At 43.5% G+C, this 22,966-nt stretch overlaps 3 protein-coding genes across 3 annotated transcripts; 2 read left to right on the forward strand and 1 right to left on the reverse strand.

The window, feature by feature from the left end:
• The first annotated feature begins 4,413 nt into the window (after positions 1-4,413).
• Positions 4,414-12,379, forward strand: efcab14 (EF-hand calcium binding domain 14). Its single transcript, XM_086129029.1, has 9 exons — positions 4,414-5,101; positions 6,784-6,932; positions 7,046-7,191; positions 7,976-8,074; positions 8,166-8,276; positions 9,551-9,703; positions 10,092-10,182; positions 10,261-10,389; positions 10,979-12,379. Exons 1-9 carry the CDS (start codon positions 4,926-4,928, stop codon positions 11,149-11,151), a joined length of 1,227 nt encoding a protein of 408 aa, XP_085985155.1. The 5' UTR covers positions 4,414-4,925; the 3' UTR covers positions 11,152-12,379.
• Positions 12,380-12,414: 35 nt separating this feature from the next.
• Positions 12,415-13,524, reverse strand: znf830 (zinc finger protein 830). The gene has a single exon (XM_086129030.1). The coding sequence runs from the start codon at positions 13,522-13,524 to the stop codon at positions 12,499-12,501; it is 1,026 nt and encodes a 341-aa protein (XP_085985156.1). The 3' UTR covers positions 12,415-12,498.
• A 101-nt stretch (positions 13,525-13,625) lies between these two features.
• Positions 13,626-22,491, forward strand: LOC147194392 (ankyrin repeat domain-containing protein 13C-like). Its single transcript, XM_086129028.1, has 13 exons — positions 13,626-14,445; positions 15,083-15,124; positions 15,364-15,468; positions 17,244-17,329; positions 17,404-17,449; positions 17,538-17,604; positions 18,520-18,664; positions 18,741-18,872; positions 19,264-19,425; positions 19,505-19,584; positions 19,659-19,757; positions 21,126-21,226; positions 21,311-22,491. Exons 1-13 carry the CDS (start codon positions 14,091-14,093, stop codon positions 21,439-21,441), a joined length of 1,551 nt encoding a protein of 516 aa, XP_085985154.1. The 5' UTR covers positions 13,626-14,090; the 3' UTR covers positions 21,442-22,491.
• The last annotated feature ends 475 nt before the right edge of the window (positions 22,492-22,966 follow it).

A 22,966-nucleotide genomic window follows, 5' to 3' on the forward strand; every position in this document is an offset into this window, starting at 1 on the left:
TTCTGCACGCCACCACCTAACCCTCCCCCCCCCCCCCCCTCCTTCCACACACACACATTTCAAAGGAATACATGTTAAGTTCATTAAAGACTCTAAATTGCCTACAGGTGTGAAGGGGAGTGTGAAAGTGTGAAGATTGTTTTTTGACTAATATTTGGGTCGCCACAGTGTCTAGCAGTGCTTTATCACTGCTCTGAACCAATGTTAGCAGCCTCTCGGGGCCATGGCAAGCGTCTGGGGTTGTTTGAGGCGTTGCACTATCTCCGGTCGAGAACCTGCCCAGCCTCTTGCCCCAGGCCGGCTACGATAGACTTTGGCTGAAATGCGCCATCGAAAACGGAAGGATGAACTTGTCCATCTTTGAGATTTTCGCTGCATTAAGTCGTTCCCCGTTGATGAAATGAAGTGTTTTAAAGAGCACAACAAAGGATTCAAATGCAATCAAAGCGCTGATTCCTCCCCCCTGGCTCCTTTCATTAGCTTATTTGAAGCGACTCCCTCGGATGTGCTTGAGAGCCAACCCTCGCAGTCACTGGCTGATTGGTGATTGAGTGTTAAACACTCTTGTTATCATGACGTGTATTGTATCGGTGAAGTGACACCGTAGGCTTCGAATGTCACTCCTTCCGCATCAACGCACGGGCCCAGTATTCTGGCACGACGGCGTTGATACGTGACCTTTTTAATATTGATGGCTCCATCTTGTGTGAATGCATGCATGCCGTCGCTATTGCTCAACGTGAAATATTCACTCGGACAAGAATCGCGATGACTGCGAGGAGTGAGCCCGATGAAGAAACGGATCCAGTTTGCACGGCCTCGGGAGCGAGCCGCCGGATCGTGAGCCCATTTGTCCTTGACGCCGGGGAAGCCTTCAAATGGGAGAACATTGCCCCCTGCTGAAAGTAATGTAAGTTGAGGGGTTCGTTGTTTTGGAATGGATGCCTCTGCTTTATGAACGGCAAAAGGAGAGATGGAATCCTTTGAATGCAGTTTTATTGAAAGGGGGAAACAAAGACGTCTGCACCACAGCACGTTTGAGAACACAACTCCTTCTTCCGGCTACTAAAACACGTTCTGTTTCCTTCAGCCAATCAGACGCTCTCAACGTAAACATGTTATATATTATATTATATTATATTATATTATATTATATTATATAACAAATTATTATTATTAAGAGAATATAATTTAGGTAACTTTAACATCAAAGACAATACTGTAATGTTCAAACATAAAATGATAATAATGAACAATTTAACAAATGCTGACAGAAACATGACTCAGGGAAGAGCATTTATTTTTCGCTGGCGCTTTCTTTATTCGGGTTCACCTTTAGCTCCTTCCAGCTAATTTTGGGTGAGAGGCAGGGTACACTGTGGACTAATCACCACCCAGTCGCGAGGCACACACAGGCATTCATGCTCACACACATTCACACCTATGGACGATTTTGTGGAGTCAGTAACAGAATCCGGGCGGCGGACTATCCAGAGAATAAAACAGATCTGATTCTGTTTAACTGTCTTGACCCTCCAAAAATCTTGTGGGCCATCTAATTTCTCGTGAATTACCGGTAAGTCCCAAAGTGGTAGCTACTTTTCTTCAGCAAAACCCCTTGCCAAACAAATCTGATTGACTTGAAATTTCCTTTCATATAAGGAACAAAAAAAGAAAACAATTCTTTGGACTATTGAAGTCAACGCAGGGCACGAACATTAACACTGTCAAACTTGCCAACTAATCTGATTGATTTGGACTTTCTCCAAATCTACTTTAGTATACTGTACAAAATTCCTTTGGAATCGAGTTTTTAATTCCCTGTTTGTATTCACAACATTTTTTTTGCAATCCCCCCCAAGTGTGACAGCCATAAAAATATGCATTTCTCCAAAGTTGCATTCACACCACTGGCAATAAAATAGATCTCGACGTGGTGAATGAGAGGTAAATTGCCTAGCGAGGGAAAGAAAAAATTTGTATTCCGACCGCAATTCCAATTGATGGTAATCTGTATTCACAAAGTCCCGCGTGTCAGACCAAAGCATTCAATTAGCAGACGATTCCATTCCAATTCTATGCATAGCTGTTTACATTTTCAGCAAAGCACAACAACGCATGTTGTCTTTTCGTTGTAATTATATTCAACGATGTGACATAAAGGCTTTATGACCCCCGAGTTAAAAAAAAAAAAAAAAAAAAAAGATGAGATAAAACACCAGTGGTTCTTTGATTCGCAGGCCTCATGCTGGCAAGGATGTGTACGAACCGCAGCAGGATGCTTGTCCCCCTCGCCGGGTGTTCTTACGCTGATTGAATTTTGTCTGCCTATAATCTTCAAAACAAAAGCACCACATCACCCCCCGCCTGATCTGGTGCAGCAGAACTGACACATTAGTCCTGATAATATTAGCTCTGTGTGGGCACTATGTTATTATTATTATTATGTGAGGAATTTTCTTTTTCTTTTTTTGCTGGGTGTAATAAGCATCAGCAGTAGGGCCATGTTTCAAACTGAGATGCTCAGGAGCAGTCGGTGGCTATTGTGTGTTGAATTTCATACAGGGTGACTATTATTAGTAATTCGCCGCAGTAGTTTTGGAGGGGAGAGGGACCGTGGGGGAGCAGGGACAATAAAGCAATATATTTTCCCGGCAGAAAGCAGGCCAGCGGGTGTGCAATTTTCATGAAAAAGAATGAAAGGCCAGTGGGCTCTTGCCTTCACTCACCCCAAGAGTTTTTTCGGGGTAACACCGACGGTTGGTGGGATGACCTGTTGCAGAAAGCCACATGGCAGCAAAAGTCCCTATTTACACAATTTACGCCATTCAAGATATAAATATGTAAACACTAAATAAAAATAAAATAAAAATAAATAAAATAAAAAAAGCGGTGGGGGGGGGGGCAGCTACTATACAGTATGTGCCTTTAGGAGACTACCGAAATTAGCTGGCGGAGGAGTCCGATTGACCATCTAGCTCAGAGTTGTCCGTACTTTTTTCTCTGAGGTTTGACAGTGTTAACTGTGTAGTAATTTTGGAAAAATATCATGACCACGGCTCGCAATTTACTTTGAAGCAGCGATGCGAATTTGCTTCTTTTTTTTTTTTTTTTTTTACTGTAAGCCTACGATTCACAGTTAAATTCAGCAGGTCAAGTCTTTCACATCCAATGAACTTCAAATTCATCAAATCAGTGTCTCTTAATATGTTGCACCCAAACAATCCCCCCAAGTCCATCCATTACTTACCGGTACTTGAATTATTTGAATACTGTAGCTCAGCAGCTCCCTTATTACACTGGTCAACAGCAAATTTTAATCAGGGAGGACTTCACATGTCTGAAAGTATTTTTGACGCTGACTTCAAAAATGTCTTTCAATTTTTTTTTTAATAGCACATCAGGTTTTTGAGATATTTTCCTTTTTTGCTTTTAAGTTTGATTTATAAAAAACTAGAAAAATACAGATTTATAGCAGTGACGTGTCAGAACAAAAATCCACCTGTTGCAGAACATAACCCTTAATTCATAAATTCAAACAAATATTCATCTAGTAGAGTTTACTTGCAACTCTGATTTCGAAATGAAGTACAAATTTGTTGACCAGTGTTAGTTAAGTCACTCACCAAATAAGTCTGATTGACTTGAACTTTATCGCTTAATAGCTGTGCCTCAATAAGACTCGTTGTGCAACGTCCACTTGGTTAAATAAACCCCTCAGCCCAAATATGTCACATTGGGCCCCCATAACTGAATGGCTCGAAATTTTGCACATTAGTCTAATTTGATCAGCTATTCAAAGTCCTATGGCTGTATTATTATTATCATTATTATTACAGTATTATTTTCCATCCATTTTCTGATCTGCTTATCCTTAAAAGGGTCGCGGGGCATTAGGCAGTAGGTGGGGGACACCCTAGTTGCTAGCCAAGAGCAATATTATTATTATTATTATTATTATTATTATGATGATGTCAAGTAAGTTCAGAGGTCAAGTTCCTCACCAAACAACTGACTGATTTGAAAAAAAATCTGACAACGGTCCATCTTAATGTTAAATTTGAAAAAAAAAGGAATTTGAAGTTGAGTGTGCTTGTGTGTGTGAGAGAGAGAGAGAGAGAGAGAGACAGAGAGAGAAAGAGAGAGAGAGAGATTGACTTCCAAATCGTGACGCTTATGACATAACTGCCTAATTTTGCAGATTTTTGCAGAAATGACTCTCCATAGCTCACTGCAGATGTTGCAAAATTCCTATCTTAAAGAGCCAATATTGGCCTGCCTTTGGCAACAACAACAACAACAAAAAAAAGTCGAGTTATAAGCGTGTCGAAATGCTGCATAGAGGGGGGCGGGAATACAACGAGACATAGGAAGTTGAGTCAAATCCGTCAACCTATCAGATTAGATGTAACTGCAACGTCGCATCTAAACAATATATGTACTGTAAATGCAGCGAGGCCGAGGATCCCTTCGCAGCAAATTTGAGTTTTGACGTTTAGTATGACGTTTCTATTATCATTCGTCCGTAATCACTGACACAAAAGAATGCTCGTCGCGGGCGCGAGTCTTTTCGAATCACGACGTTAGCCACTTGTATTTGTGGTCGTTAGCGTTAGCAAAGTGCCAAATGTAGCCGTGGTAGCCATCCACTAGATTTTAATACGAGCGCTAGCATTTAAAATTGCTGGAGGTGGGGATTAAAAAAGGATGGTTATGTTGCTCGTTTCATTATAAACAATTGGCAGTCGTCTGACAGAACGTAACCGGCACCGTCCGGTGGCTTTATTCCCCTCGACCTCTTTCCGTCACTGAAACTCTGGCGTTTGCTTAGCTTCAACCGCAAGTCAGCCAGCAAACTGGACAAAACGTTGGATTTAGTCGGCTTTAAGTCGAGCTCGGTGGGCTCGCTGACGCCTCAGAAGAAAATGAAGAAGAGGAAGGAGCTTAACGCCCTCATCGGACTCGGGGACAGCAAAAGAAAGAAGGCGAAGAAAGGCTCCGGTCACCGGCTTCTCCGAACCGAGCCGCCGGACTCGGAGTCGGACTCCAGCTCGGAGGACGACGAGTTCAACGGCATGAGCAGCGGAACTAGCTTTGGCAAGTGAGTGCTCCCTTCAAACGAGCTTTCTTGCAACCATGTTAACAACATTCCTGACCACACGAACGCCCTGCAGAAGAAACCTAGGTGTAAACAATCCTCTTAATACATAAGAGGATTGCATATTAGCACATGTCAGCTGCAAAATGAAATACATTAATCATAAAAGATGTAAATTGAGAATTAAGTGGGAATATTATTATAGGAAATACATTTTACATTATTTACATTACGATTTTAAAATTTTACAGTGCCCTTTACAGAAAGATAATACTGTATAGAATTTTACCAGGCATTAGTCAGAATATAATACAATATACAAAATCATAACAAAACGAAGATTGTTTTTTTTTTGTTTTGTGTGACAGAATGATTTATCCGGGGGAGTGGCTTCAACGAGCATCCTCACTGATGTGCTAATTTTACATAAATGGACATGGCTGCAGAGACAGTGGAGTTAAAATCACAGATGGGGAGCAAAAGACAAAGCAGAATTCATTTTAAATGTTTTTGTGTTTGTTATTTTATTTATCTTCGTAGTTATAATCTTCCAACTCAATCATGTCAGGGTTTTTTTTTTCCATAAGCAAACAGGCGTTCGTGTGCGTATGGGCAGGGCGTCCAGTAAAATCAGGGATTAAGATTTTATTTGTAAAGCCGTGGAATGGAACGCGACAAGGGTCGTTTGTAAGGTTGCAATCACAGAGATAAATCGAGTGTTGTTTTTTTTGGGGAGGGGGATAAAGTAGTCTTGTAACAAGAAAAAAAAATTAGAAGTTGTGTATTTATAATTTTGGGGGGGAACCTTTCACAATTTTACAAACTAACCCTGTAATTTTGGGAGTATTCATTTTTAAATTGCAAGAAACAAAACTCGCGGTACGAGACGAACAATGAATTATTTTGACAATAATGCAAATTATTTTATGGGGAATCTGAATATATGACAATTCAAAATTAAAACAAGAGTGAAAGGGTAGTTTTATGAGGATCAAATGTTCAGTAATTTAAAAAGATGTCCAAATAATTTTTTTCAAGAAACATCCTTAAAATAGGTCATGATGAGGATTAAGTTGTATCTCACAAAAGTGAGAATATGAGGAGAAATAATGAAATAAAAATTAAAAGAATAAAGGTGAGGTAACAATGTCATCAATCTGTCATTTTCTGAGACTAAATCAGGCATGTCCAGCTCCGGGCCTGGAGGGCCACTGTCCTGCCTGTTTTCCATCTCTCCCGGCTGCAACACACCTGATTCAGATGATCAGCTCATCAGCCAGCTCTGAAGCAGCATTAGAACGTTCCTGATTATTTGAATCAGGTGTGTTGCTCTTGGGACAGCTGGAAAACAGGCAGGACAGCGGCCCTTGAGGACCGACTTTGGATACCCCTGCACTAAATGGAAATAATACAAGCATTTATTTCACTCCTAACTTTATAAGAATGACGTAACATGGTACAAGAATGACTTTACGTGCCTAACCACGTTACTTCTACTCATGACATTCCCAATTTATTGTTCACCTTAGTTGAGGGTCAATTACAGTGTAGTTTGTGGAGCCTTAAACATGGAATGAAATTGTACAATCCCCATGTCGTAACAAACCTCTGAAAAGATCTTTTTCCATGAATAATTAAAGAAGTGATGCAGTGTGTCTAATGCTGCCGCTTTTGACCGCTTCCAGGCGAAGTTACAGTCAGTGCTGCACCGTGTGCTACCCACTTTTTCTCTTCATCATACTCGCCGCCTGTGTCATGGCTTGCGCTGGACTCATATGGATGCAGATTGCCTTGAAGGAAGATCTGGACTCAATGAAGGAAAAACTACACAGCAGTAAGATCCGCTGTCACGTAGCTGTTTGTTGTGTTGCGCTGGACATACGAGAATGTTGAACCCTCCTAAGACTGTTGTGATTGACGGATTATTTATTGATTTATTTTGAACAGTGGAATCCAGCCAAAAGGCATCTTCAAGTGAAATACCAAAACTAAGCGATGACCTGAAAAACAAGGACAAGAAGCTTGATGACATTGAGAATGGGGAGAAAGGGTTGGGCAAACTCTGGTTCAACCTCACAGACATCAACAGAAAGGTTAGTTGTCATCTTTACATTGTCCACCTGGATGTAAGGAGCGTTGCGCCACACACATTTTTTTCAGCACACAGAATACCGTATTGGCCTGAATATAAGACGGTGTTTTTTGCATTGAGATAAGACTGAAAAAGTGGGGGTCGTCTAATATTCGGGGTCTAGACGTTATACCCATTCACGACGCGAGATGGCGCCAGATATCATTGAAGCGAATGCTGAACTTGACTCCTCAGGCCAAAGTGAACCCCTGTCACGAAGAATAAAAATAAAAATAGCGGTAGCACGAAGAAGGAAAATAAAAAATAGCTGTAAGAAAGAAAAGAGAAGAAAATAATAGAAGCGATAACAGAAAATGGAGAAACGTAGCGACAATCTGGAGAAAAGTGGGTCGAAGATCAGCCTGGTTAACCGGCAGCTGAGGAGCAGTTATGTTGTCATTTACATTTCAAAAACCAGAAGCCATTCATTTACGAATGGGATTGCACTTTAGATTTGAATGAGGCAGAATAACATGCTTTTCTCTCAAATATATTGTTAGAATCATTTGTTTCAGATGTTCTGTAATTATTTTCTGTATAAAAATTAATTTGGTGTTCAAAAAGTCTTTTTTCAAACTTGAGTCTTGAAAAAGAGGGGGTCGTCTTATAATCAGGGCCGTCTTATATTCGGGCCAATACGGTATAATTCCCCATCCCTTGTCATAGAAAATAAAGTGACAGCATTGTGAATTCACAAAGTGGTCTTTATTTGTTGTTTTTATTGAATTGTCATTGCCCTCGTGCAGATTACTTTGTTGGACTCTGCTGTAAACCACTTGAAGGCCAATTTGAAATCGGCTTCCGATTTAATCAGCCTGCCCACTACGGTGGAAGACCTACAAAAGGTAAACAATATGGAGTTTTCAAAAAAAAAAATTCTAACATTATTGTCATTGTTATTTGTTTTACGGAGGGGTTTTTTGCTTTCAATTTCAGAGTGTGGCTACGATTGGAAGCACGTTGACAAGTGTTCAGCACGACGTGAAGACAATACAGACCGCGCTCGAAACTCAGAAGAATTCCGATGACGGGCTGAAGGCAACTATGGTAAATTCATCCACTCGCAGGCCATAACTTGCGGTGTTCATTTAAAATTTGTCATGTCGTTTGGATCAGAACTCCAGATTTCACTGGTGCATCAAATGATTTGTCAAAACAAAATTTGAATTTTTTTTTGTCATTTTAAACATTACAAATTAAAATGTCAACATTTCGTATGAGTTGTCGGAATATTTTACGACAAAAATAACATTAACATGTCATCCTTTTACAAGACTGCAATATTTCACAATAAACAATCTGTACATTTTATTTTATTAATGTGAGAGTAAAGTTGTGCTATAAGAATAAGGCACAATTCTGCCCCCCCCCCCAAATGTATATGAATAAATAAATATAATAAACATAATGATGTTTTTAATGAGAAAATGGCGTCATTTTACAAGCTTAAAAGGGTAGTTTCCGGAGAATTAAAACTGTCAGCTAGCAAGTGATTTTACGAGTGTCATGTCATTGCGACATGTGAAGTATCTGCTCTCCTCGTCAGTCCTCAGCTGTTGTCCTCCTTCTGCCTATTAATCTTTGGGCTTGCACGTGTTCGAGTCACGAGCAGATCTACTTCAATGTGGCTGCAATCCAAACCAAATGTTGTCAATTTTGAGTCAGATATTCCAATACTCTTATGCAACACACACGATGTGCCTTTTGGTGGAATTTCCATTGCCGAAGGCACCAGGTTCAGACCAGCCTTGTTTCCCTGTGCCGTTGCACACGTGTTTTCATCTATAATACATGGAACTAGTGCCCGTCTATTTTGGGAGCTTACTTACTGAGTAAAAAGTCGGTCAAACATTTGAGAAAACTTAAAAAAAACAAAACTCAAAAGGATGTTGAACGCGCTATTAAGTCACTCATCAACGAACATGATAAAAAGCAGACCTACAATGTTTTCACACTAAAACTCTTTTGTCCAACTGTGGAAACAAACACAGGAGCCTTTACGCTTCTGGGAAGATGCTGGCCGAGTTTCAGATTGATCTTTAGACGCTTCTTTTCAGGTGAAAGTTATTTGTGACCCAGTCGCTAATATCGTTATTTTATGGGTCATCAACATTGGTAATCTGGAGCACAGATCTCCGCCTCGGGCAAAATGTGGAAACACGTTGGAGACTCCTTCCTCTAAGCTTAGAGATGTTGTTCCTTCCTGAGCCACTTTGCTTCATTTTGTGACCGTCCTTTGGCCTCGCAAGACCACCCCTGTATGAAATTGGAGGTAAAGCAACAACGCGTGCGTGCGTGCGTGCGTGCGTTTGTTCTTACAGGACATAAGTGACCTGAGGAAAGCCGTGAGCAAGGCCAACCAGACGGAGGCCAAACACCACATTTGGAGCGATGAGCAGATCCATATGCTTCTGTCGACTGTCGCCGAGCTCCAGAGCAGGGTATCGTCTTTGGAGAGCGGGCCCAAACAAAATGTGAGGGTTTTTTTCCTTTGGCTCTATGACATTTGTTCACATTGATGGGCATGATGCCTTATTTGGATTTTTTTTGGGTGATCTTTTTATGCTTATGTTTACATTACAAAAACAAACGTGGCTTTGTATGTGAACAGAACGCGTGCATGATGTTACTCTAAACAACGGTGCCGATGCACAGACAATTGTCAGTCCCTCAATGACGCTCCCCGGCCCGTTAGGAGCACATGAAATGAAATATCTCGATTTCCATTATTTCATTTGAGAAAAAAAATCTTTGTTGGCATCTCAGAGGAGATTATGCACAAATTGAGAGGTTTTCTGTATTTCTTACTGCATGTATAAGATACTAAGAGCCCACAATATTATTTTTGCCCCATGCCTCCAGTTGAAAGATGCTGAATTCCAGCCCCTCAACAGCAGCGGGCCTCAAACGACAGAGATGAACGAGACTCAAATAACCAAAGTGTCACCACCAGGTGCTGTGTCATCACCGCATAATAAACCTGCTCACTGCTTTTTACCTGTGTTACATTTTAATTTTTTAATTTTGATAGATAACACAACGCCAAGTCCTGACCCAGACACTAGCAGACGCCCACGCTTCCTCACCCTGAACCGCTCCAAGAGAAATGGCGACATCAAATGCCAAAAGAGGCGCCTAGTTCCTGGAGTCACGTTAAAAGGTGTGTACAACTACTTCAATATGCCGTCCTAACTCGGGAGGCCAGATTTAGACAGGTCGTCATGATCATGTCATACATCAAAATCGTCAGCAACGCAATAATCCATGTTGTTGTTTATCATAGCAAAGATTTGTTTTTCCTCTCAAAACCGCCACTGAACCTTCCGTGCTGTCGTTGATGCGCACGCACAGTTGCTGTAACCTAGCGATGGAGCTTGAAAGTTTTTCAGCGTTTACGGAACTTGCCTTTCAGCGCAGCACAACGATCAGCATCCAAAAAGGGAGTATGTGGCTAATTCAATTTCTGTTAAAGAGGGATTATTGTCTCTGGAAGCTATTTGGAACATTAGCTGCCATCATTAGCATCAGCATTAGTGAGCTACAGCTGTAAACGTTATCTTAAAGATAAGGGATTTCATTCACCACGGTTTTCTGTTTTTGGTGCAACAATAACCACCGGTGAACGTCTATACAATGTGACAAATTGTCATTTTCTCCCTCAACCCATTTATGTATTATTAGAAAGCCTGATTTGACTGAGTTTTTTTTGTTTTTCACGAGAAATTACAGTAGCGGTTTTTGTGCACAAGGTCTGAAAGAAATCTTCGTGGATGACTACGGCAATCCAGCGGGCCTGACGTACGAAGAGCTATGGGTGAAGCTGGGGCCGTTGACTCCGAAAGCTCGGGTGCTGCGGTGCTTCGACAGCGACGGCGACGAGAGGTACTCCATGACGGAGCTGAGAGCCGCATTCGGGCTGTGAGCGAGTCACCAACGGACAGCAGTGAACCGCAGTGAAGGAAGCCCAGCGGGGTCTGGCGTACGCTCTCCGTAATTGCTGCACTTTTTGGCGTGAACAAATTGTCTTCTTCCATTTCTGTCCGATCCAGCACAGCCTCGGCTCCTGCCCCACTTGAGCTCGAATCCAGTCATCCGCAGAATGGTCATCGACTTATAAGTATCGTTCTCGAATGACAACACCACGCCATCATTCGCTGAGATGTTTGCGGTAAAAATGCCCCACCACCCCTCACCTGGTAGAAGTGTGAGATGTATTTATAAGCTTTTATGAATGTTTACAAACATGACTACTAGAAACAGATTCTTCCAACCTGTTCCTGTTTTTAGCCACTTTCCTATCTTAACTGTGATGATTGATCCTAATCCTGGTCAGTTAGTATTTTTAATGTATCTCAATAGCTAATCATACCACCCCTTTTTCTTTTTTTCATCAAACTCGGTTTGAAGGGCTATGTTCACTTGGAAACACTAAGAATTTATGTAGCAATAATAAAGATGCCTAGCATGCAGTAGAGCAGAGGTGGGCACGTGGGCCAAAAACTTATTACGCCGGAATGCGCAGAAATATAAACATTTCTTTGATTGCTGTATATTTCTTAAATATAACCCACACATGACTCGATAAGATAGGAGAAAGGTTCCCCACCCCTGAAGTAAACATACCAAGCTGAATGTGTAACAGGTAGTACAAGCACTGACATCGCCCATTAAGTCTCGTTTTATGCACAGCATAAAGACGTATTCATGGAATTGTCCCTCAAGCGGCCGCTGTTAATAAAAAGAAAAAAAAACATTCTCTTTTCATTCAGGGTGTTGGATGAGTTATTGTACAATTCTGAGCTTAAAACCGGTATATTTTAAGTTGTACTTTACAAGTTGCTCATAATGTAACATGTACACATTTATTTATGACAAAGCTATTGTCCACTACGTTGAGGTAGTTTCAGACAATTTGCTGGGAATGTAATGGCCTGGGCCACTACAAAAGGTTTTGGTGCAGATCAGGCGTGGGGAACAGTCAGCCTATAACACACTTTAACCCACAAATGCTCACAACAGACATTTGTTTGATCGTTGTTTTCATTGATCTAGTATGGAGGGCTGGTTCCCGATCCCTGATCTGAAAGCTGCTACTGAGATTTTATTGGTGTTTTTGTATGTGGGCATCAATGAATAAACAGTAAACAATTTTCAGATTGTGGTGTTTGATTTGTAAGACGATAAGTTCCGGTTTCCTCATATTTAATGTGAGCATACAGTAAGTACAAAAAGTTCAGTCGGTTGTGTGTCTTTTTTTTTTGTACACAGATCATGCCAGTGCCCCTTTGGCCCTCCAGTCCCGGGACAAAAGTCGAAGTAGTTCTTCATTCTCTTCCTCCTCGTCCATACTGGCTTCGGTCTCCATGGGTTCTTCCTTGGGCTGAAGCCTTCTCTTCACTACGTCCCTCTTGTCCCTCAGCATCTCCACCCTCTTGTAACACTCGATCTGCTCGTCGATCTCGTCAATTTGTCGCTCGAGGCGGCCCTCCTCGTCGTCCTCGGCCACGATGGCCTCCGACTTGGTGTTCACCTGCCGGATCTCCTTCTGGAACTCCTCCCACTCCTTGTCCATGTGGTCCTTCGGCGCGTCCACGTTTCGCACCTTAGCGTCCCGAACCGGGTCATCGAAGAAACCCTCAGGCAGCGTCTCGGCCGTGTTGTCCTTCTTCTCGGCGCTATTCTCCACCACTTCTGCCTTGACGATGGAGCCAGAGTGGGAGACTGTGGGGGCGGCCGGGATGGAGCTGTCGAAGAAGTCTGCTGGTAATCCGGTGTGTTCCGGGGGCTGAGAAGCGGCTGTGGTGGTGGTCGTCCCTGCTTCCCCAGTCATCTCGTTTTCCACCTCATCGTTGTCATCGTCGTCATAGGCACCCGCTAGCAGACTAACACCCGCCGAGTTCTTGGCAGAATCCGGTTTCTCAAAGAAATCTGCAGGTACCGCAACGGCGGACTGGCCTGTACCCAACGTTTGCTTTGCCTTTTTCCCGTTTATTTCCTTGTCGTCGTCAGTCAATTTTCTCTTCACCGGTTGACTTTGCGTTGTTTGTTTCGCCTCTTTGAGCTCGCTCACCTTCTCCTTGTGCTGTTTTCCAAGGACGTGAGCGGGCCACAGCAGCTCGGACTTTACCTGCGTATTGCAGATAACGCAGCTCAAGTGGCCCAAGCTGTTATACTTTGCGAATGGAGATTCGACGCGCTTCTTCTCGGACGTTTGCCTTTGCTTCTCCCTCATCAGGCGCCGAAGTTCCTCTTGATTTACAATTTTCCTTCCTTTCCCTTTCTTCACGGTGGCCATTGTGGCAAGGAAAATATACCAATAACACGGCTGTTCGAGTTACCTTGCTTGACGAGCTGAAAGTATCATGGCGCGTGAAAATGACATCATCAAAGATTTGCGTTCACGGTGGATCTCGCGATAGTAGCCGAAATCTCCTGCCTTATTGAACTATCCCGGCGTTTGTGTCATATTTGCCGCAAAGCCCGCAGAATCTCAACCGGTTCGTTTTTTTTTAAAAAAAGGGCTTCCAGGATGAATGGAGGAGACGTTTGTGTAATTGTGGTTACATCTTAGCTACGTTTTGTTTTGATGTGTGCGTCGAATAATATTAAACCCTCGTGGGGTCATATCGCCGCGCCCACTGTAGTACATGTATTTTTTTTTATTGCGGGCTAGCTAGAGCGGCCGGGAGCAGCGCTTCACGGGTGCAAGCTTAATGTCGCCGTTAAGTTTGGCCGCCGTAAAGCAGCGGAATTCCTCCATTGTTTTGTTCTCTTAGCCACATTTTGACTTGTTCTCGTTTAATGCTAATGTCGATGAGTCGAGTGAGCTAGTATCTCAGGTGATTGAGGTCTTTCGCAACCATGACAGGTGAGACGATACGCGCCGCGCGCAAGGACCACTACAAAGGCAACAAAAATGCACAAGCCGTCGACTCGTTCGACGAGACTTCCAACGGGACCACCCCCAACGGGACCGGTCACCACTTGAAGTCCAACAAGGCTGTCGTGAAATCGGTCAAACCGTCGGCACTGCAACAACAGCAGCTGAATGCCAACAACCTGAACGGCAACGCGTCTGTCGTCAACGACGATAATAAGAATCCGATCATCCTCGCAAACGACGATTTCCCGGTGCATGAGTGCGTGTTCAAAGGGGACGTGAGACGGCTCTCCTCCCTCATCAGGACCCATAGCATCTCTCAGAAAGACGTGCACGGTAAGAACAAACCCACGAACTCGTTGTTTTCATCCTCTCTCTTTGACAAATAATTGTATGATGCTGAAGAGCGTTGTTGTTCACCACAATTCTTTATTCAACACATTCCGTCCATTCACCAATTTTCAAATGTTTTCAGTGTTCCTCATTTTCCATGTCAAGTCACATTTCCATTACTTCATTCAAAAACATGACATTACTGTACTTCGCGTTGACAGTGCAGACAATGCAAAGCATTGTGATTGGTCTGTAACATGTCAGAAAAACTGGACAGCAGGGACTTAGCACATTTCCACCTAACAAAAAAAAATCCCAAAATTACATAAAGAAAATGTCTATTTTCTCCATTTAAAAAAAAATCATATTTTGAACAAGTCAAACTAAAAAACTGTTCAGATCTCTCCAGAGTATAGTATTTATCACATTCCCTAAATTCCCACGATTTTACATCTACCTCCCTCCTTCCACATTCCATGACAGATAGAAACCATTCAAACGTCAACCTCCCATCCAAAATTTAAACAATTCTTTCGGTCTTACACCGTGTCGTTTCATCAACCTTGACACACAATTTCTATAGAATGAGCGTTCTCTATTGTCATATGGATTACTGTACTGTCTTTTTTTTTTCTTTTAGGTAATACCCCTCTGCACCTGGCTGTGATGCTGGGCCACAAAGGTAAGAGGGCAACAGATGCTTACAATCTATAACTCAAGGCTAGAGTAACTAGAACACTGAAAATAATGGAAATTAATTGAATGGGTCAAACGGTTGCCATCTTGTTCTAAATGGGTGATTTTTAGGTCACACAGGTTGTGAACATGAATCAAATAAAAAGCTCACTCTTTAATGACCTCGGGTGGCTGTACATGCATAAGGTTAATCCTGATCTGTTTCCATGTTTTTGTTTTTTTTAGAATGTGCCCTTCTTCTTCTGGCCCACAATGCACCAGTTAAGATGAAGAATGCACAAGGATGGAGCCCTCTGGCGGAAGCCATCAGCTACGGCGATAGACAAATGAGTAAGTAGCTCCGCTTCATCAAATACTCCGTGTGTGTGCTGCTTTGTAGCTCGTATTGACTGTTTTAAAGTGGGGTACACACATATAAAGACATGAACATCTTAACCTATGGACCGCAGATTTCTGTTGGCTCGTTTGCAGCACCGGGTGGGCATTAGCGGTAGTGTTCTAGAGTGGCTTAGATCTTACTTGACAGACAGAATGTCTTGTGTTAGCCTTGATTTGCTCTGAGTCCCGCTCTGTCACACTGTCGCATGGGGTTCCGCAGGGTTCAATTTTGGGGCCACGGCTGGTTTCATCGTATTTGGTGCCCCCGGGCTCCTTCTTAAAAAAAGTTGGGTTTTTTCCTTTCACTGCCATGCAGTTGACAATCAGATCTATGTCTTGAGTGAGCGAAAAGAATGCTTCCTCCTTGAGGCCACTTTTGTTCTGCCTGACACTGAACCTTTTGAATTTGAATGAAAAGAAAACAGAGGTTGTGGTGTTTGGTCCCGGTTGCCCTTATAAATCTCATATCGTTGACTTGGACCCCCTGGCGCCTTATCTAAAGCCAACAGTCTCAGTCATGGCTGACTTAGAGACATTTTACAGAACTGGACCTCTCTACCTTGAAATGGAGGAGCCCTGTCGGTTGCTTCTCTGTGCGTGTTAGTTGGTGGATTTGATCTGAGCATTTATTATCCTGGTGTTGGCCATCCAGGCGGCTTTGGAGCGCCGCCCAAATGACGGCTTAGTGTCGGGAAGCTCGTCACGAAGCGTTACGTGTAAACAGCATTTGGAATGCCTTCTCTCTGTTCATGCTGTGAATCTTGTACAAGCTATTAAAGATAGAAAAGTCCAGCGTGAATAATTGAAACACAGCCTGCGTGCCGGCGCTTTGCATGTGCCTCCCCCTTTGCTATTTTCATGGGAAAAGTCAAGTGAAAGGCGGGTGATTATGTGCGGTTCAAAAAAACAACAACAAAAAAACAGCAGGGTTGTCCTCCATCATCACCCATAGCCGCGGCCTCGTCATCAGGTTACCGCTCGCAGCTCTGACTGCCACAGTGCATCTGGAGTTGCATTAGCTTAATGTGACGCTGCCCGCGCGTATCTCAGCCACCCCGTGTGATTAAGTAACCGCTGGAATTGTCCCCCTTACTGGAGTCATGCACTGCAGGGCTTGAATAAAGGGATTGCTTTGTTCCTCCTGTATTATTCACTTTCCGTGCACAAATGTCTTAGTTCAAGCAAATTTTAGACTGGGTGTTACCTTGTGTCAGTCCATTCACCGGACACGTCGCCACGTTCGCCTTTTGGCTCAGCTTCTTCTTCACCATGACAGACCGATACAAAGTCCGCATGCACTTTGAGAAACTTACAAGAAAACGTGTCCAAATGAGCTCCAGTCAAAATCAGGTATCGTCGATAGATGACAGATGCAGTGCTGGATTGCAAAGCTTTGTAGCTAATGTGGGTTGTTTTTGTTTTTTCCCCTGGATGCAGGCAGAGAGGTACTCATTTTAAAACTGTGGTCTTGATTGAGCTTCTCCAGGTTTCCTCACATTAGTGCCCCCATCACATGAATAAATAAATATCTGGCGATGGTCTGTAATTGCCTTTGCTCTGACATCTGATGGTGGACCTCTGAAGCACAGCACAGGGGAAGTGACATCTGGAAAGTTACACATGCGAAATGTAGCATTGCCCTTCCGACAGTGTCCATCAAACGTGAGTCTTCTGGGCGTGAAAGTGCATGTCAACGGGTTAATTGGTTCTCGCTTCTTGTCTCGCAGTCACGGCAATACTGCGCAAACTGAAGCAACAATCCAGGGAGAGCGTGGAGGACAAAAGGCCAAAGTTACTCGAAGCCCTCCAGGAGGTGAGCATGTCAGATTATCACTTTTGTTTGGTGATTTACAACCGGTCATCCACAACTCTTCTCTGTTCTTGAAGCTGGGCGACTTTTACTTGGAGCTGCATTGGGATTTTCAAAGCTGGGGTGAGTATTTTGCTTCAATGGTGGCCAACTGATGGAAACACCGGAAAGACTTCATGAGCATCGTTTCTCCCCCCCCCCCCCCCCACAGTGCCTCTGCTGTCTCGGATGCTTCCCTCTGATACTTGTAAAATCTACAAGCAGGGCATCAATATCAGGTAAGGCGTCCATTATGACCATTAAATAATCTACTGTCCATTACGTCATCAGTTTAACTTTCAGGGGCAGCGGTTACGACAGTGGACAGCTTAGCATTCTATCAGGTCTTCGTGTCTGGGGGCATTTAATTCATCCCTCCACAGATAGTGATTAGAAGAGCAAGGTGTTTATTTCTATCTACTGTATTTTCCGCACTATAGGGCGCACCAAAAAGTCTTCCATTTTCTTAAAAGCTCACCGAGCGCCTTAAAACCCGGTGCGTCTCGCGTATGGTCATTACGGTAATACGTCGACCAAGATGGCTCCTTGCCGGAGACACGCTTACAATGTTATAACTTGCGGTCGGTTCGTTGAATTGTGTCGCTGCTTTATTAAATACGTTTTTGTTGCAGCTCCGAAAAAAGGAGAGCTGTGGTGTTGTTGTTTTTTAAAACGCACACTTTATGAATGGTTTTCACAGTATTAATTGTTGGGTCGCGGGTGAAATTGCACGACAAGCAAGTGGATCTGTGATGAGCGGCGTATTTCTCAAAAGGAGTGAGCCAGTCAGAATGTTGCACTATTGTGACAGAACAGTGGGGCAAATTTCCATAGCAGCGCTCGGTCACCGAGTTTCTTCCTCCCTGACTTGGCAACGAGTGTGGGGATTAGCCATTTTCAATGTTCACATTCCAACAGCCAGACAATATAAGCACCTCAAAGCCCAAAGTTTGCTCTCGCCAACTAGTGCCATCAGCATTCCATTCTGGGAAGTGGCCCCAACTCAAATGTTTGGTCGAGTGGTGTTTGGTGATGTGTCCGCTGCATGCGCAACGTGCACAGATCCGCCAGACGAATCGACCGGTGTGTGTTGATGGCAGGCCGATGAATCGCAGCGAGAACACGATCCGTGCTTTTTCCTTTCTTTATGGTAGGTTGGACACCACCCTCATCGACTTCATCGACATGAAGTGTCAGCGCGGAGACCTCAGCTTCATTTTCAGCGGCGAGGCGCCGCCCTCGCAGTCCTTCGTGGTCCTGGACAACGAAGCCAAAGTGTACCAAAGAATACACCACGAGGTCCGACACTCTTCGCCCGCTGGAGGAGCAGCGGCGGCACGAGTTGACGGCCTGGGTTGTGCGTGTGTCTTGAAAGGAGTCTGAGATGGAGACGGAGGAGGAGGTGGACATCTTGATGAGCAGCGACGTCTACTCGGCCACCTTGTCCACTAAGTCCATCACATTCTCCCGCACTCAGAGTGGCTGGCTCTTCAGGGAAGACAAAACCGTAAGCCCGTAGACGCTAACCGTATATTCCAGTTCTTCAACTGCAGAGAGTACGAGCCAAACGCGGTTTTATTAGCTCATTTATTTCAAATCCTGTATCCACAACTAATAAACGATACGGATGAACCATTTGATGTGTTGACGAGTTTAATCTTTAATGTTGTCATAAAAAAATCACACCTTGGCCAGGTGCGCTTGTTTCGTCAGCTCGGCAACAATTTGAAACCGGGCATTTATTTTCAAAATGTATGTTTTTGAAAAATCTTTTGGTCATGATAATCATTTTAAGAGTCTACGGTGAATAGAATGTTCCAATTTCTTTTCATTATATATATATATTGCACCATTTTGCCAAAGCGTAGACAAACGTGGGCTTTGATGCGGCGTTGCAGGAGCGGGTGGGCAACTTCCTGGCGGACTTCTACGCCGTCAACGGCCTGGTGCTGGAGTCTAGGAAGCGGCGCGAGCACCTGAGCGAGGAGGACATCCTCAGGAACAAAGCCATCATGGAGAGCCTCAGCAAAGGCGGCAGCATCGGCGAGCACAACTTTGAGGTGAATCGCGCTCAATTTTTTTTTTTGGAGGGGGGGGGGGGGGGTACTTGGAAACAACAAATAGCAACTGTTTTCACAGTCCGCGAGGAGGCAGTCCCTCTCGGCGCCGGCCCCCAACACCATTTCTTGGGAGGAGTACATCACGGCCGAGCACGGAAAGTATGTTGTTGTTATTTGGGGGGGTTGGTAACAGCGGGACAATGTTGTGATGTTTCTCCTCCTTGTGGGCGCAGGCCTCCTCATGTGGGCAGAGAGCTGGTGTGCAAGGAGAACAAGAAGCATTTCAAGGCCACCGTAGCCATGAGCCAGGACTTCCCGCTGGGCATTGAATCGTAAGTAACCCACCCTTGACTTGACACGCGTGGTATGAGATGCCTCTTACTAAAGCGGAACTAATACAGGAGTGTCAAATCCTCATCTAAAATTAGATTGCTGATGGTTGTACATTTGTGCTGATATCCACAGAGGGAATACTGTACTTGCGAATGGGAAGGAAAAAAAGGGAAGTAAAAACCTACTTGAATAAAATCATTTATAACACTTCGAAGTAGCCACAGAGTTTGCAACTCAAAGTAATTATGGTTAAAAAAGAATGTCGAGCTTGAGAGTCACAGGAGTAAAACCACTGAGAGATTAGACATATTTATATTTACGGAACATTTCACATAAATCCAAATCTGAGTCTTTTACTTAGAAAACATTGATCGCGACTTGCTCCGGATGAAAGGTCTATGAAACCAATGAGAATGAGGAATAAAAACAAATACAAAAACAAAAAAAGAGTCAGTAGAGAGGTTTCAAAATGACAACCGAAGATCCAAATCAAAGTCATTTAAAAAAAAAAAAACGTCATGACTTGTCAAAGTCATCAATGTTCATAAAAAGCTGGTGACTCAAGCCTGCGGGAATGAGATCAGAATACAGGAAGTAAAGACCTACCAAAATTAATTTGGCGCACAAAATCAAAGCTCACAGTTGCAGCCGATCTTCCTTTCACGCCAACGGGAATGAGTCTAAATAAATAAATGAAGGTAGTTGAAACCTACAAAAAAAGGCTCCGGAGCAGGGTCCCATCAAGGCACCGAGAATCCGTCTAAAAGCAGGAAGTAAGAATCTACCAAAATAAAATCCGTAGTTCACCAATACCAGCCCCGAATGAAAGTTCTGTTAAACCAGTGGGAAAGAGCAATAAAAAAAGCAGCAAGTGAAAATGCAGAGGGGGGGGGGGGGGGGGGAGCATTCATGAGTAAACATTTGTCGTCAAAAAGCGCCTTGCTAATGTTGTGGGCAGAGCGGCCTTTGTCTTCCTCCGCGTGTTCGTTAATTTCGGACGATGAGGATGTTGGTTATCCAAATACAGGCTGGAGTCAATGAACAGTTCCTTCAAAGGGTTTAATTTATTTTTCTGCCGTTTACGAATCGATTGGGGCTCCTGAGGGTTTCGGATTGCAGTCGGGAAGCGTAAAAGAAACACACAATTAGAGACAATATGATAATGAGAGGCGGGGAGGTACGCACTTCCTCTTTTGATGTTAAACAAGTCCTACGGAGGGGGGCCCGAAAAGTGGTGGGGGTCGAGGGGCACTAAAGGTGATTGTAAACGCAGTGAGCAGGAAATACCTCCAACAACATTCTACATTCTTTGTTTCTTTCGAATCCAACTAACAGAGAGGAATAATACCGTAACACGTTTGTTTCAGTTTCCTGAATGTGTTGGAGGTGGTCGCTCCTTTCAAGCACTTCAACAAGCTGCGAGAGTTCGTCCAGATGAAACTGCCCCCCGGCTTCCCTGTCAAACTTGGTGCGTGGTCCCCGTTTTCCCGGCAACTCTGCTTTCCCACAGCGACCCCGCTAACGCATCCCTCCCGCTTTGCGTTTTGCACAGACATCCCCGTGTTCCCGACCATCACGGCCACCGTCACCTTCCAGGAGTTCCACCGAGACCGCTTTGAGGGCTCTCTCTTCGTCATCCCCCCCGACTTCAAAGAAGACCCCAGCCGCTTCCCGGACCTCTGACTGCCTGCAAACGCAACACTTCATTTCAAATCACTGTCCTTACGTGCATATATACAAGCATACTGTATTTCTCAAAATAGCGGCAGTAATATTCAACATTATTTATGTCGAGTGAGTTTAAAAGAAATGGAGGAGAAGAAAAAGGACTTACGCTGTGCATAGAAGATTGTGGAGCAACCATGTGTTGGGAATGAAGCTTGTCTTAAACTGCTTTACGACATGTGGTGGGTAAGACTGCGCACTTTGATTTCAGCCCACGGTCTGTTTGTGTCTGGTTGTTTTGGTCAGCAAAAAATCTTCAAATAGGTTTCCTCTTTAATCTTCATGAACAGGGATAATTACACCCCCCCCCCCCCTCATAGAGCAAAAGGGAGGCATCAAGTGAACAGGCAGATTTAGAAGGGATGCCACTATTTGAGGAAATCTGTTTTCTGTGTCATAAATGAGAGCTGAGGGCCAGCCATTTTGTTGCCGGATCCAAAACAAACCAATGCTTTCCATGCTGCTATTCTCAAAGGACTCCACGGTATATTCTTATTAATATTCATCTCGTCATTGATTTCAAGTGTCCTGACACTGTCCTGTAAATAGTTTTGGCTTCTCAACAAACAAAAATATGATCGGTTATATGATATACTTAAGCTTAATTATGCATTTGCGCAGATATGTACTGTACGTATATGTCTCTCTCTACTCCTGGACTTAACGGCGTGTAGCAATACGTTGACGATACGCAAGAATGTTTTTAACTGACCTCCAAAATACGTTCATTTTTCACATTCAGGTTAGCTCACGTTTACCTCCGACTCCTCGACCGTCTTCTCCATTGTCTTGTCAAAAGATTGTAGCGCGTGCGAGACTCTTCAGGTTTACCGTCATTGGCGTCAAGCTGCACTGTTTGAGGGTGACTACGTGGCACACAGTTTAACAAGTCTGTCAAACACCTTTCAGTGCTCATAGTAGCTTGTCTGTTATTATTCTTTTGTACAAAACTATGCTGTAAAGTTACTGGCACTCATCCTTCCTTTTCAATAAAGCACCAGCATCATACAGATACTTCATTTGTCGTTCACTTACACTATGAAAGTCTGTTACGTGATTATGCATTTATCAGACGTCTTGACGATGTTTGAAAATGAAAGTGGATTGAATACACTTTCATTTTCAAACGTCTTTTTGTTTCATGTTATCGATGTTGAAGCTGCGCTGAGTTCAATTTTATGGTAGTGGGTTTCCACTCGTACAAAAAGAGAAAAACTTCAAATGTATACAGTATGTATCACTGGCGTTCGGCCGAAACATCTCACGTCACAATTTTTTGTCAATCGCACGTCCCCCCCAACCCTCCCCACAAATATACTACAGCAATCCCTCGTTTATCGCGGTTAATGGGGACCAAAACCACCCGCGAGAAACGAAAATCCGCAAAGTAGCGTCCAATTAACATAAACGTGTACAATTTTTTTTTTGAAAGTCCGCAAACGGTCCGCGAGAAGCTGCAAAACAACAGCGAGTCACATAGAGC

Source organism: Hippocampus guttulatus, chromosome 14 (genome assembly GCF_054856545.1).
Source record: "Hippocampus guttulatus isolate MCC_2025c chromosome 14, RoL_Hgut_1.0, whole genome shotgun sequence".
In the NCBI taxonomy this organism is placed as follows: domain Eukaryota; kingdom Metazoa; phylum Chordata; class Actinopteri; order Syngnathiformes; family Syngnathidae; genus Hippocampus; species Hippocampus guttulatus.

Bases quoted from the DNA above. Each gene is read 5' to 3' on its own strand.
- efcab14 (XM_086129029.1), top strand. From the start codon at position 4,926: ATGAAGAAGAGGAAGGAGCTTAACGCCCTCATCGGACTCGGGGACAGC. The intron at 8,277-9,550 runs GTAAATTCATCC...TTGTTCTTACAG, and splicing joins ACGGGCTGAAGGCAACTATG to GACATAAGTGACCTGAGGAA. The intron at 9,704-10,091 runs GTGAGGGTTTTT...CCATGCCTCCAG, and splicing joins AGAGCGGGCCCAAACAAAAT to TTGAAAGATGCTGAATTCCA.
- znf830 (XM_086129030.1), bottom strand. From the start codon at position 13,524: ATGGCCACCGTGAAGAAAGGGAAAGGAAGGAAAATTGTAAATCAAGAG.
- LOC147194392 (XM_086129028.1), top strand. From the start codon at position 14,091: ATGACAGGTGAGACGATACGCGCCGCGCGCAAGGACCACTACAAAGGC. The intron at 17,605-18,519 runs GTAAGGCGTCCA...TCTTTATGGTAG, and splicing joins AAGCAGGGCATCAATATCAG to GTTGGACACCACCCTCATCG. The intron at 19,758-21,125 runs GTAAGTAACCCA...CGTTTGTTTCAG, and splicing joins TTCCCGCTGGGCATTGAATC to TTTCCTGAATGTGTTGGAGG.